The sequence below is a fragment of the Crocodylus porosus genome, unplaced genomic scaffold (assembly GCF_001723895.1).
Source record: "Crocodylus porosus isolate Cpor-Errol unplaced genomic scaffold, CroPor_comp1, whole genome shotgun sequence".
NCBI lineage: Eukaryota > Metazoa > Chordata > Crocodylia > Crocodylidae > Crocodylus > Crocodylus porosus.
Window position 1 is genome coordinate 106,490,765 of NW_017728918.1, and position 15,694 is coordinate 106,506,458.

Sequence of the window (15,694 nt, forward strand, 5' to 3'; positions counted from 1 at the left end):
TTTTTCCTTTGTGTGTTAAAGCTGCTGCATAGTTGTGATCAATTAAAGCCAACGCAAACATTACGTGAACTGTTTGTAAAAGCTTTTTAAAAAAAGAAACAGTGACACATTAGGTACCTTGAGATTAGAGGAGCATTCCCATTACAGTTAGTTTTTTTCCTAATTCAAAAATAGTATGAAAATTGTAACACTGAATGCTTCATTACTGAACAATTTGTTGCTCCACTTTCCAGGGTATGGGACTCCAGTGACTGTATGTCTGCCATGAATAAGGTCACAGCTATGTGAAAGGAAACCCCATGCCAAAGCATATGCAGTTAGCTCACTTCTCTCTGGAACTCCCAGTTAAGTCCATGACCAGATACCCATTTACTCAGACAAAAACAAGACTGAGCTTAGCATAAACCAGGCATGGGAAGGGAGAAAGCCATGTTGGCTGGGAATATATAGTAATTCAGCACAAGTCAAAATACAGTGCATTAAAGGGTTGTCAATCACAAGTTTTCCTTGATTTATGTGGGTTCTTTATATGCGAATTCACTCTTATGCAATGAGCCTATTTAGACCCATAATTCGTTATATGTGATTCCCTCTTATGCAGTCAGCATAGACGCCCCCCACAACCCAAGCAGGTAAGTCTGTGGGGGAGGGGAAAGGGCTGTGACCCCACTCATCTCAGCCCCGGCTGCAGTGGCCCTGGGAGTAGCTGACACCAGCTGCCTGCACCAGGGCACGGCACAGCCCAGGAACAGAGGTGAGTGGGAACAGGTGGAGCATGGTGCAGCCCAGGGCTGCAGGCAGCTGGTACTGGCCACTCCTGGGGCTGCTCCAGCCGGGGCTAGGGTGAGTGCTGCTCTGTCCCCTCTGCTTTACTGCCTTGTGCAGCCTTGGGAGTGGCACCCCTCCCTCCACCCCTTCCCTAGTTCCAGCCTCCCTCCCTCCCTCCCTCACTGCTATGGGAACCTATCCCTGTTTGTTACATTGTAAAGTGGGTTTGCTTTATGCAAATTTAATTTATGCGCTGTTCTCCAGGAATGCATGTACAGAGTAAGTTGAGGGAAACCTGTACTAATAGCTTAATACTACTGCGCAGGAGTGCTGAATCACGGTTTTTACCACACAACACTACTGTGCAGTAGTATTGAGCTACTGCACAGTCAGTGTCTTGGTAGTGCCCATTGAGGCATTATTTTGAGCTAGTATTTTCTGGCAGTGAACTTGAGCTCACGAAAGCTTATATCCATTTATCTGTCTGTCTGTTTGCCTGCCTTATAGGGATCTACCAAATCCATGGCAGAAGTGGGCTGTGCAGCAGCTCTTTTAATTTTGCACGTTCCCCCTTGCACCCCCCCACTCCCACTGCTGATTGGCTGAGGGGACCCTGGTGGCCCCACTGCTTGCTGCTGATTATCTGGGAGGCAAAATGACGCTATATTTAAAACTGTGTTTTTGTCTCCCTGCTCATCAGGGAGAGGCAGGGCCCAATGGGGGGATGGGGGGGGAGGGGGGAATGCACAAAGGACCTAGGAAGATTAAAGGAGCTGCTGCTGTGCTGTGAATTCAGTAGGTCCCTATTTATGTAGTTAGTGTATAAGGTCTACAGCAGTGATTCTCCAGCAGAGTGCCATGGGGTTCCTTGAGATCTTTTCAAGGGCACCATAGGGTGCCATGCCATGTTACCATTGGTAGGTGTGCAAACATGATTCACCAGAGGTTTCCAATTGGATTAAGAACATTCTGCCCCATTCCGGCCTGTCTGAATTCTTTGCCAGGGAAGTTATTCTTCTGGAGGCAAACAAGGAGTGAAGACTTGGAGTTGGCAGGTTCTGAGGGAGGCACGTGGCAGTGGCTATGGCAGCTTTATGGACTTCAGTCCACACCAAAGCTGCTCTATGGACTTCAGGCGCCCACCAGTTCCACTATATGGACTTCAGCCCGCACCAAGACTGCCCTGTAGACTTCAGCTCCCACCAAGTCTACTCTAGGAGCTTCAGTCCACACCAAAACTGCCCTATTGACTTCAACTCCCACTGAGACTGCCCTATAGACAGACTACAGCCGACACCCAAGTTCCTGCTATGGATTTCAGCCTACATCAAGACCACCCTATAGACCTCAGCCCACACCAAGACTGCTCCATGGACATACCAAGTCCAGTATCTGGACTTCAGTCCACTCCAAGACCGCTCTGTGGACTTCATCCCACACCAAGACTGCCCTACAGAGGAGACTACAGCCCACATGAAGTGTGCTCTATGGACTTTGCCACCAGCAAGACTGCTCTACGGACCGGAGCCCCCACCAAGCCCATTGTAGGGACTTGGGCCCCCACTAACCCCTCGCTGGACTCGAGCCGCCGCTCCGAGGGGAAGCTGGGGGGAGCCGAGGCAGAGGGAGGCCAGACCAGGCCAGGTAGGAGGCGGTAGGTCCCGGGAAGGGCTGCCCAGCAGGACCCTACTGCGGCTGAAGCGCTCCCAGCCCTCAGCGCGGTCCTGGGAAGGAGCCGCCTCATCTTGTCCGCCGGACTAGGGCCGGGGCCGGGCTGCGGCGGAGGCTCCACCTAGACAGGGGCCTGCAGGGCGCGCCGCCGGCAGCAGCAGATAAACACGGGGGCAGGAGGCGGGAGCGGGGGGGGCCGGCGCGGCCCGGCCCGGCGCCCCGGCTCTTAAGAGGCGGCGGCGGAGCGGGCAGGCGATGGTGATGGCGATGCGCGGGGACGGCGGCGGCAGGGCGGCGGGCGAGCGGGCAGCGCAGCCCATGCTGCCGCCCATGGAGGTGGCCGAGGAGCCGGACAAAGCCAGGCGCAGGGATCCCAACCCCTACAAAGTGCTGTCGCTGGTAAGGCGGCGGCGGCGGCGCCCAGGGCGGACTGAGCCGCGGCGGGGCAGCGGGCGCCCGGCCAAGCCCTCGGGAGCCGGACACGGCCGGCACCGACCCGGCCTGCACCCGGGGAGGCAGCGGAGAGCCTCTGTCTGTCTGTGCAGCTGTCTGCTTTGGTTGTCTGTGTCTGCCTGCCTATCCTGTATTGTCCCAGCTTCAGTTATCTTCCTGCCTGCCTGCCTTCCTTCCTTCCTATCAGCTTTCCTCATTCACCTGTATATCTATATCCATAGTTGTCTGTCTGTCTCTCTTCTCTTCCTCTCTCTGTCTCTGTCTCTGTCTGCTTTGGTTAGCTGACTGTCTGTGTACTGATAGGGTGGAGGTCTGTGAGCTATCTCTGTAGATAGGTATCAGGGATGTTAACTGCATCTGGTGACCCGAGGTTTAGCTCATGAAATAACAGATAACATATCACACACCTGTCTCACGTGCCTGTTTCTCCAGCTTTCTCAACGACTGGGGACCTCAGTAGCATTGGATGAAGTGAGCTGCAGATAACGTATTTCACACGCGTTGATGAGCATCATCAGATGCTGTTGAAGTCCCCAATCCATGAGAAAGCTGGTTTTGTAGTTGGAGAAACAAGCACACGAGGCAGGAACTTGTAGATGCTAAGCTGCACTCAACTCATTATTTGGAGTTTGTCAAACCATTGAGGGGTGTAGGTTGTAGCCATGCTGGTCTAAGGATATCAGCAAACAAGATTCTTTCGGTGAATCTGATATCTTTTATTAGACCAACTTAAATAGTTGGAAAACAATTTTGAGCAAGCTTCTGGGTTTAAAAACCCTTTGTCAGGCTGAGGAAGTCTCTGCAGTTGGTGTGTGCTCTGCCTGGTTGGGATGAAAAGTAAAGAAGCCAGAGGCTGGGCTTGTCTGCACGCAAGGTAGGCAGTCAGTGAAGATGTAAACTGAGGCGTCAGTGGGTAGGGGAGAAGGGGATGAATGTAGCAGTTAAATAGGCAGACAAGGTTCTCTGGGTTTCACGCAAAGAACCTTGTCTGCCTGTGTCCTTAGACCAATACGGCTACAGCATACACTGCAGTTAAACAGTGGAGAGGTACCTGGGGAGTCAGATGTCAGGCAGGTTATAATGTGTCATAAATCCAATGTTTATATTTAACCCATGATTTTTTGTATCCAGGAGGTTGATGAAGTGAAGTTCATAGGCTCGTCTTTGAGAAGTGCTTTATAAGATTCCTTTGAGAATTAGAACAAAGAAATTGGAGAAAGAATGATTTTCTTGTGAGAAATGTGCCACACCATTGTGAGAAATGTGAGAAACATTTCTCATAAGAAAACCACTCTCTCTCCAATCTCTCAGTTCTAGTTCTTCAAAGGAAACTTACAAAACACTTCTCAGAGACAAGCCTATGAACTTCACTTCATCAACCTCCTGGATACAAAAAGTCACGGACTAAATATAGACATTGGATTTATGAGACATTATAACCTGCCTGACATCTGACTCCCCAGGTACTTCTCCACTATCCGCCCTCTTCTCCCCTCCACCCAGACAGTCTCTCACCCACTGACTCCTCAGTCCTTCACTGACTGCCTATGTTGCATGCATACCAGCCCAGTCTCTGGCTTCTTTACTTTTTATCCAGGAGCACACACCAACTGCAGAGACTTCCTCAGCCTGATGAAGGGTTTTTAAACTCGAAAGCTTGCTTAAAATTTTTTCCAACTATTTAAGTTGGTCTAATAAAAGGTATTAGATTCACCCAAAGAACCTTGTCTGCCTCAAGCCATTCACAGTCTCTGGGTCCATATAAGAAAATGATCAATGGTTGTGTGCAGTGACTCACCCTAACCATGTCTACAAATGTTTAATTGCTAAGGCATAAAGTGGCTTGCAGCACCACAAACTGTTGAAAAACCCTCTGAGACACGGTGCTGAAAAATGTTTCATTTTGCCTACATTAGTAGTCAATGAGAGACTTGGAAATCACCTTTCAATCTGGAGTTATATTACTATGATTATAAATAACAGCCTCTCCAAAATCCTGGTTTTTTTCCAGGGGAAAAAAATTCTGGGTTTTTTTCAGTTCATTTTGCATGTTTGACAGCACTCCGGATATGTATACTACTCTATAATGTATACAACCACCCATTTATAGTGCTTTCCCTCTAGGAAGTCAGTTGGTTAGTTTGTTTTCCTTGTAGTAATTGCTGTGTGACTTAATAACAGTGAATATGGAGAAAATATATTAAAAGTGGGAAAGGATGATAGAAAAAAAACCCAGAAGAAATTGCAAGAGATCAGAAGTGCAGGTACAATACCAGAAACTTAGCTTTGAAGTTGAACAGACTGGAATGCTATTTTCCTTTTCCACCATTTCAGCGTGGCTAAGCAGAGTTGTTAAGGATTTGCCAGCTTCCTATTTCAGAGGTGCTTATTATGTTCTTATTTTCTTATCTATACCATATAAAAGAGGACCAGACTCGGTGGCAGGGAAGAAGAAAGGAGCCACCAATTAGTGTAATCAGAAAGACTAACACTTGGGGGCTGGGAAGTAACTGTCTGCAGATGATAATGGGAAGAGCGAGATAAGGATGAAGAGGGATAAGCAGATAATGCAAAGCAGAGTGACACACAGCCATGACAGAAAGCACTGCAGAGGAACGGAGCCCTCTTGCAAGGAGAGGGAAAGAGAGACACCATGGTTAGGGGACTGGACTTTTGGGAGCTGGGCAGCGCGAAGCCCAGGGGTGGGTTACCTGGGAAGGTTTCATTTGACCTACTAGACTGGCTAGTTTTACTTCCAGCTGTAGGACTGCCTGATCCTGGGCTGTATGAGTTAGAGACAGCATACCCCTTTTTACCTCTGCACGCTGAGACAGGGTGTATTGTGTTAAGGTAGGAATCAGATTTTCAGTTTGTTTTTTCACTGCAGGACTGGAAAGGGACTAGCAAGGGGAATTTTGGAGGTCCCAGTAGTGCCAGAGAGGCATGGAGAGGCTTGAGCCTGCTGTGGCAGACCCAAGTTGTAGAAATAGCCAGAGGAGGCAGGAACCAGAACCAGGAATCCCTCACCTAAGAGTACTGGAGACAGGCCTAGAGCCCAGTGCCTGAGAGGGGCAGAATTTGAAGATATAAGGGACCGAAGAAGCAAGAAATTGGACTTGGAGACAAGAGCCCATTGAAATGACTATTTATTGACACCTGCAATGCATGGGCATGGCTGTAGGGGAGGTTGGAGGTTATAAATACAGTCTTTAAGGCATTGAGTGCCAAGATAAGAAAAGAGTGGTAGGACCTAGACCAGTGAGACCCCTGGAGTCCTAGGTAGCCTCCCAGAAAATTTTTAGAAACAGCAAAGGTGTGGCAGGTGAGTGAGGGAGAAGGAGGCTCAGGGACTAGGTAGGCACAAGCGGAGGGTCCTAATACAATGCCCAGCCCCATCCTGCTATACATACATTTACTATCTATTCCATGATGATGATAACTTCTATATGTGGCTGCTGTATTGTGAAACTAAAATGATTACTGTATAAAAGGAACTTTTAGAATGAAGACACTTGAGAAATTCAAAATGTTTTTATTATTTGGCTATGGTGATAAGCAGTAATATTTAAATATTGATTTTACATACCATTTAAACTTATGTATGCAATTAGAACTCCATATAATAGGTTACATAAATTTACAGTAGAGCCTTACCTTCACCACAGGCTTAAGGGTACTGTTACATTACACTCAGATCATACTAAAGGATGTAAGTGTCTGCGCATTAAATTGGAGAAATTGTGAAAAGTGCCCTCTGAGCATTATGCCACTTTGCAGTAATGACAGTCTGATAAGGCGAGCAATTTGGGTCCTCCCTCTAGCAACCCAGAATGCACTGCTCTTGGCCCCTTCCCTTTATTCCTGCTCCAACCCTCCCAACCTCTACTACCCAGGATGTGACACTGCCGGGAGGCAGGTGGGGGTCCTGCCAGTGCTGGGAGTCAGGGGTTGTGGCAATGGAACCCTGTGCTGTCCCCTGCTGACCTGATCCCAGCCCTCCCTCTCCTCCCTCCCATCTTTCCTGGACAGGGCTTTGCCTTTTACCTGGAGCGAGGCAAAGCTGTGAAAAAAATTAATTAACCATGGTTACTCAAGGTCAATTGAAATTTTTACCACAGTGCCTGGCCCTCTTTCTCCCAAGTACCACTGGATCCCCCTGGCCAGATGGCTTAATTGGAGCTATGGCTTCCCGCATTTCCCCTTTCCTGTCCTGGGGCTAGGAGAAGGCTGTGTCTGGAGAGGTGGGGAACTGGAGTGAAACCTTCTCTGGGGAAATCTGGGGAGGGCTGAGCGTCACGCATCTCCAGTGTTTTGATACAGCAGAAAAATGCCCATTAAGAAATTAATGAATTCTTTACTTCCATTTTAGTCCTACTTCATACTTCATCTCCCTTGCAAGTCACAGATTAGTTTTGAGTAGGATTGAGGAATTCATTTTTTTCCCATTCTTGTTTTTGATAGATTTTCAGTGTGCGTTCATTCTGGTGTGTAGTTGTTGTTTGGTTTCTCCTAGATAACTTCAGTGGTGAAGTTGTGGAAAGGAGCTTTTTGGTAGGTGGAAGAAAGACTGAATTCCTGTTTAATTACCTTGCTTTTGCTGGTTGTAGTACTAAATATAATTATATACATTATGATATAATACTAAAATGTAATACTGAAGGTGTTATGTTGTCTAGTGCTTTGTATAGGCATCTTTTAAGGTATTAGGTCCAAGGGCATTTATACACATACACAAGGTAACAGGCCTTGACTCCAGGGGCATTTATACACATACTTTTTTTCCCAGCAAAGCGCTGGAGAGCCACTTCAGAGCAGACTTCATTAGTTGTGTCGCCACTTATACAATTGTATGCATTTATATGTAAAAATGCCCCAGGATTCTGGAATGGCTGTCTAGTGCCTGCTCCCTTCAGGATTCCTGGTTGCTCCTCTGTATGCTTTTTCCTGCCATACCTTGTTGGTATTGTCTCACTGGAGAACGGGAGGCTGTCCAGTCTCGTGGATGGTCGCTGTCTTGCCACCAGTTAGTGCACTGGCAACATGGGAACTTAGAGGTCTGTTTCATAGCTTCAGACTCCCCTCAAACCATGTCCATATCTCACAGATGTTGCCAATTAATGTCCCGTGAGGCCCTGGGCCCATAGTCTCCATCTCAATCTGTTAATCAGTCAGCCCAGCTAGTGGCCTATGGTTGCAGCCCTATATCCAGCCATGCCTTTGAGGCCAGGGACAGATGTTTAAAAAGCCTTAGCCTGAATTGATTCAATCTTTACAGGTTAGTTTAATCTGGCTAGGCTGAATCACTTTGTAACTGCACAGACAACCCAGAAATGCTGGCACATGCCCACAGTGGCTCAGGCCAGTGTTGGGGGGGCACTAGAGCAGCCCTCCCTTATCTACCAGAGGGCTGGGCTGATGGGGGAGTGGCCAGGCCCTGGCAGGATTAGGGTGGGGTTCCCTCCCCACCCTTAATAAAAAAGCATTTATCACCCCATCAGAAAACAAACTGGCATTAGCTGAAACTCTTCTTAAACAAAGAAGGAATTGAGGGACATTACCAGCTGATCTTTGATTTTCTCTAGAAAGCCCTAAGCTGACCCTGCTGTCTGCTACAGCATGGACTGTAGCCATCACGTGGTCTGCTGGTTAATACTGAGGTGTCTGTGTAAGGCAGAGGGGATGGGGTCCCTGCTTAGCAGGGAGTGGGGAGTAAAGGAAGAGAGCAGGGGAAATGCAGGAGGAAACCAGGCAGATGTTGCTGTGCCTGCAACTCTCTGCCAGAGCTGCAGTCAGGGAGGAGAGGGGAGGGGCCAGTCCTGCTGTAGAGCAGAGAGCCCCGCCCAGCTCCAAGAGCATGCTGGGATGCTGGGGGAGTCTGATTCATCTTAAACCAGCAAGGGACACCATTGCATAAATCAGTTTGAGCCAAATCAGTTAAGTCTGATACTACATTCAACCTGGTTTGTCTCAAACCAGCCTCAGCCGTTTTCAAACAGGTTTATGTGCACTGAACGTCTGTTCTGTCACAGGTTTAAAGCAGTTTCTGATCACTTAAACTGGTTTATGTGTAATGTCTATCCCTAGTTTAAGAGACCCTGGACCCTAAATTCTCAGTCTGTAAAGGAGCTTCCATCAGCTTCAGACTCCAGCGGCTCAACTGGCTGCTTTGGCTTGATTCAGAGAGTAGGCTTCTTCTGCTTCCACCCAGGTGTGTTTTCCATGGTTTGCCAGCATCCCAGTTTCTGAGCACCCCAAACTGGGACCTCCTCTTCCCTTTAGTCCCAATGCCTAGTCCTCCAGATTTAATTCCAATGAAAAGTGTATGCCTTTCAGCTATAACATAAACTTCTAGTCTACCAGATGCTTACCATGCCTCTTCTTGCCTGAAGTCCTAATCTCTCTGCTAGCAAGGCTTCAACTTTGTCTGGGTCTTCCAACTTGCCACAGTCAGGCTTTCCTAAGCAGCAGTCCCATAGCAGTGCTCCTTCCCCTTCAGCTTCCCATGCCAGACTGGGTACTCCAGCTCAGGCCCTGGCTTATAGCTCACTCCAGCCCTGCCCCCTTCTAGTCATGTGACTGACTAGCCTTGGCCCTGCTCGTTTTCCTGGCAACTCACACCTGTGACTAGCAGAGCCCCTATTGTCCATGGCATGGTTCTGCCCTGTTGTGTTCTTCAGAGTATGGCTGCTTGCGGATATTAAATCCCACCCCCAAAAACATGCTTTACTGGGAAGAAGCAGTGTGTTACTTCAGACAGGCTCTGCAGCATCTGTGAAGATTGGATGCTTCAGTGGGGCTTTTTAGCATTTTTAGGTAAAGCTGATTCAATCAGTTATTAGACTTGATTGATTGAATAAGTATTGAATAATAATTTACAGATTAATAATAATTTGACTAATAATTCACAGATGCTCTGCAGCATCTGTAAAAGATTGAATGCTTCAGTGGGGCTTTTTGGCATTTTAAGCTAAAGATGATTCAGTCAATTATTGGATAAAAGGACCAAAACCCCCTCACTGAAGTGCCTGATCTTTATAGATGTTGGCTGAGGTGGGTTGAAGTAATGCACTGACTCTTCTGGGCATGTGCAGAGCTCAGTGCAGGGACGCACCAAGTTTAAAGCGCTTTTTTATTTTTACATCTGCAGGCACCTTGAATGGTTCTGCCCTAGGCTCTCTGGTTCTAGCTTCCTTGTATGTACTTCCTACCCTAATGTAACATGGAAGTTCTGCCCGTGTTACAGGTCCCCAATATTTGTGGTATCATTATTCTGGAAAATTGTGGAAATTATTAGTTTAATGTAGTATTATAAAGCCTGAGGATATTAATCTTTTTTCTTTTCTTTCCCCTTCTTCAGCTTGGGATGTTTTGGGAGTAGCAGCCATGGGGGGAATGCACATGGGAGGTAACTGGTTTAGTAGACCAACAAGCTATGCAACAAGCAGGGCTTCTAGTAAAGGATTCTGGCCTTTCCCAGAGCCTTTCCGCTGGTGTGCATCTTTGGCTGAATTTCTTTTGTTTTTTGGGGAAGTAGCACTAGTCTCTAAGTTCGGTGATCACATGAAAATCCTAGCCCAGCTCATGAATTTTTCCAATTTTAATATGCTTTATGTTGAAGCCTTTCCTACCTAAGTGCTGGGGGGGCTGAACCCAATTATCTGTAAGATCCCTTCCAGCCCCTAGCAACTATGAAATATTATCTGTTCTTTTTGGGTGTTTGGGTTCAAAGACAGTCAGCAATAGCTGTTTAATTTGCATTATATACAAATCCAATATCAACATGTGGGAACCTATTTCACAATACTTATTTCACAAAAATATTATCGTCTTAGATTTCGCAACATTAAAACTCTCTTGTTCCAATAGCAATTTCTTGTTTGTATTTTAAATATTTGTGTGTTTATTGTAAAAAAAAAGATAGTGATTTTAGACTGGATAGGTGTTTAGTTAAAATTCTATTATTATTATCATTTCCCCCTACACTTACAGTAAAATTGTGTGCACACCTATTTTTCAAAGCAAGGAAATCTTTATCTGTACAAGTTTTAGGAATACAGTCACTCTAAATTTTATTTTTCTGTTTGCAAATAGAGCTTAGTTCATGACAAAACAACATTCATGAATGTTAGTGCAAATAAAAAATGTAAAATATATTTTACCAGGCAGGTGGTGGTGGCAGCGCTTGCAGGGGGTTATGATGGAGAGCCACCTCAAAATTTGTCACAACCACCCCATAGCCCCCCTCCCAGTGCTGCCGATGCCTAACAGATCCAGGGGCACCCTCCCTCCATGCCCTCCTGGATGAGTGGCAGGAGCTGCTCCCCATCTCTTCCTGCACTCCCTGGATGAGTCTTAGCTCTGTCCCATGCCCCTCTTCCCCGCCCCAGCTGAGCAGCACCTGCCCTAGCCCCACACCCTCCTCACCGTGTGGGCCTTGACCTGCTCCCCTGCATGTCCTTCCCCTTCCATGACAACAGACTTACCAGCTGCACACAGCTCTCCATTCTGCCCGGCTGTGCTCCTCACTGCCTACATGCTGTGCTGTGGCTGTGCACATGAACGAGCCATTAATCAGCCAAACTATGACCCACTTCAGGCCAATTTCTGATATAGACAATTTTCTTTCTATTGGTGCTGATCTGATATTGGACTGATGTATCAGTGCACCTCTGTGTAACACCCTGACTTGCCACAAGTAAGGCAGAGAGACAACAAGGGCGAATGTTCTGCTGCTGTGACATTTGTTAAAATATGCTTGAGAATTCAAGGATACCAGCCTGACCAATGGGTAACATTTCTTCTTGACCCCAAGTATGGTGAAGAAGATCAGTCTGACTATGAGAAGAGGGGCAAAACCATCTAACTGAGAAGCTCTGGGTTTTAAGTCTCAGCAAGAGCACTGACACACCCCAGACAAAATTCACAGCCTTGGCTGCAGCCAACTCCATTGCTTTCAGGGGAAAAAACCAAAACATGTAGTAAGAAGAGGAGTAACAAATTCTTTCCCCACCCCATGTGGCAAAAAGCAAATCTCAGACGCATAGGAAATACACACAACAGATCGATCATAAGCATAACTATGCCTAGTCATCCCTGATGAATGCTTGTTCAACCTTTTCTTGGACATCTCCAGTGGTGGAGATTCTACAACTTCCATTGGCAGTCTATTACACTTCCTCCCTGTTCTAACAGCAAATAAGTTTTTCCTGATGTCCAATCTAAAGCTACTTTACTTCAACCTCAAGTCATTGGTCTGTGTCCTGCTCTTTGCAGCAAGAGAGAAAAAATGTTTCCTCTCTTCTTTATGGCAGACCTTCAGATATGAGGGCTGCTGTCATGTAGCCTCTTAAGGGCCTTTTCCACAAGCTGAACATGCCTATTTCCTTTGGCCTTTCCTTGCATGACTAATTTTCCATGCTCTTTATTATTTTTGTTGCCTACCTCTGGACCCTCTCTAACTTAGCCATGTTCTTTTTAAAATGCGAAGCCCAAAGCTACACATAATAAATGCACATAACATATGACTTTTGTGCATATGAAAATGTGCAAAGGTATTTAGGTATTTACATTTCATTTTGTTATCTTAAAGGGAAATATGGTACCAAATTTTTGAAATGTCTAATATGTAAGACTCTTTTATTGATGTGCAGTATCATATATATAATCAAACAAATGGTTATTCTGGCTGAAAAGCAGTGTTCAAGTGTTGCAAAGCAGCGATAAGGCTACAGAGATTCTGCCTTTGGAGCACAATCCTTTTACTGCTTACTCCAATCAAAAAACTTGGAGTGATTTTATCCCTTTTGTATTATTCCCAGTTTGTCCATATAAAACAATTAGAACAGAACAGCTGTTGCCCTTTTGAAATGTTCCTCTTTTGGAATGGCTCCAAATGTACATATGTCCACACCTTAAGTCATTAAATGAGTAACACAGGACAAAGTCTACTTTATCTGCAGTGTACTGCCAATGACTGATGACTTAACAGCTTTACATCACAAGCAGGAAGATATTTGATAGTACTGTATTCTCCTTGGGCCACATTTGTATCACAACAACAAAGGTGATATTTTATTAAGACTTGTGACAAGATCACAATCCTTCTTTTAGGTACCACCACTTAGGACAGTTTATATATTTTACATCAGGCAAGTATTGGTTAAGAAAAGAAACAAGCCTGACAGCAAGTAATGGAAATCATGAGTTCTAGGTAAATGCAGTATCTGTAGATGCTGTACAGAGGTAAGTTCCTGCTCTATGAATGACTAATAGATCAGAGACTTAGATGAACTTGAGGTTTCCCCTAGGTCTGAACTAGATTATAGAGTAGCCTAGGCAGGACCTGCTGCTGAGCAAGTACAAAGGAGTAAGTTAGGACATCTAGAGATCTTTGCAAGCTAAAATGAAATTGCCTATTAAATCTGAATGCACAAGTGGGTTTGACCTACATCACTTTTTTGGCTTAATTACCTACATTCCTCATTTCCCATTTATAAGAAAAAACATTCCGCTTAATTACCTACATTCCTCCCTAAGCCCCATTACCTTATAAAAAACTTGCATTTGGCTGTTGATTGCTTCTGCTAAGATGTTACCTAGTTATGGGCAGGGTCTTCAGCTTTGTTCTCCCTGGGAAGCAAAACTCCCGTGCCACAAAGTGGGATCTGCCCTTCTTGGGATTCCATTGTTGCTGGAACATTCATTGAGTGGGGTAGAAGTTTAGCAGAAGGGGCAATCCTCAGGGCAACTTTCTTAGGCTCAAGACACCCCTCTGAAAATGCCTCTTTTTAGCTTTTACTCATTTTGTTTCTACAGAAAAATAAGAGCACAGAAAAACCACAGCAGGTCAGAATGTTTTTGGCACTATAGATTCCTATTTAGGTTTATCTCATTTTATCTTGTGAATCATGTGTAGGTGTTCACACAGCTCATGGCACCCTTAAAAGGCTCTCATGCCACCTCATCACTTCCTTAGGGTCTCCCCTTTACTATACACAAGGCTGACAACAGTTACATGGACAATATCATGCAGCTGCTTAGTTATTTTCACAGCAGCCTTAACCTGTATGCTTTAAGAGGCCTTGCTGGAATTGAAATGAGGAGGGAATTCATTTTGTTGGTGACAAAATCTTGGTAAAGAGTAAGGGAAGACACAAGGAAGGGAGAAGGGATGGCAGAGAGTGAAATGATGTTTTAGTACATGGTAAGCAGAATTTGAGGAAAGGGGATGGAAAGGGAGAGAGAAATTTATTTTAAAATGACTATAATTATGTTTTGAACAGGTTTCTTTACATTGGAATCAGAGAAAGGAATAGTAGTGTAAAATAAAGGATAGAAAGGAAAGGTTGAGTTGATGGAAGAGAAGGCAGGGTAGAGGTAGGAGAAGGTGAAGGAGAAAAGGTAGTGAGATACATGGTGAACAGGGAAAATGAAGTATGGCATCAAAATATGCATGTAAAGGGGCAGGCAATGGTGAGGAATGTCCCTATGGATCGCTGAGCATGAGGTCCTGTGGTACAACATAGCTAAGTTCATTTATATTCCAGCATGCCTTATCTGCCTATCTTCAGCCTTTGTCCTGCTTCAGTGAAATAATAATACACCCCGCCAACTCTAAATGATTTTGGCTTAGCCAGATAGCTCCTTAGGGAGACACATAAATGACCCTGATCCTTCAAATTGATACTGCTTCATCCTCTAACCAATTTAAAATAAGGAGCCTTCCAAATGTTTTCAGGATTGCAGCTTTTTAGACACTCAACCACCTATTCCTAACCACTATAATGTTTACAGAGCATTGTTTTTTCTTGCTTCCTCCCACATAAAGGAAGCAGTGATGGGACACAGATTCATCTGTAGGAGACAATATCATTTTGGTCCAAAACACACTCAGACAAAATGCTTTTCAAAAGAAAACAGGATATTTTCTTCTATTTTTTATTTCTCATTTTCTTTGCATGATGCATATTGTGGAACTGTAGTATTTCAACTCGACAGTATCTACAAGTTATAGAGCAGAGCCTTCTGCATACATATGTGACAAGCTCTGACTCCTGAAATTTATTTATCTTCTGATTTTGTGTTAGATTCTTGTAGGTGCTTCTCTGGAAAAAATTTGCCCCTCAGGAACAATTAGGGTTAGTCTGACATTCTCCGATGAACCAATTTTCTGTTTATACAGAGGTTGAAAAAGGGATACGCAGTAGTAGTGTTGTAACAGTGAATTTATCAGGAAAATTTCTACACTGTAGACAACAATGTAGTGTAGTGATGCCTGGGTTAACTTGAAGTGAACTGACTTGGATACCAGAAGACATTCTATGGACAAATACATGGCCTAATTTGCTAAGTTAAATGATTCATAGAGGGGCAAATTCTACTTTCTCTGCAGCGTACCTCCAATGACCGATGACTTAATAGCGTTACATCACAACCAGGAAGGATAGTAGGATAAATTAACTCAAACTGTACTGTGGGCTGATACAACTTGATGGCTTTTAAATCTGGCTGTTGGTCCTTTTCTGCAAGATTTTACCATTTTAAGGCCCAGTTTCTCAGTTTTGTTCCACCTGCTAAGCAGAGTTCTGGTGCCACAAAGTGAAGCCCTAATTTAAAGCTAGCTCTAGGCTAGGGACAGACATTCAAAAAGCCTGAGCCTGAATTGATTCAATGTTTGCAGGTTATTCTGTAGGTTATTTGGTGGTAGGTAGACATTCTTGGGAGTCATCATTGACCACAAGATGAACATGAGCCTCCAGTGCGATGCTGCGGCTAGTAAAGCGACCAAAACTCTGGCTTGCAT

General features: G+C 45.2%; 1 protein-coding gene across 1 annotated transcript in view; it reads left to right on the forward strand.

Annotated features, from left to right (window-relative positions):
* Positions 1-2,577: 2,577 nt before the first annotated feature.
* The window catches only part of ENPP1 (ectonucleotide pyrophosphatase/phosphodiesterase 1), a 73,268-nt gene continuing 60,151 nt past the window's right edge, over positions 2,578-15,694 (forward strand). The window contains exon 1 of the mRNA XM_019538057.1: positions 2,578-2,838. Coding sequence (XP_019393602.1) covers positions 2,695-2,838 — 144 coding nt within the window. The 5' untranslated portion in view covers positions 2,578-2,694. The remainder of the gene's footprint in view (positions 2,839-15,694) is intronic.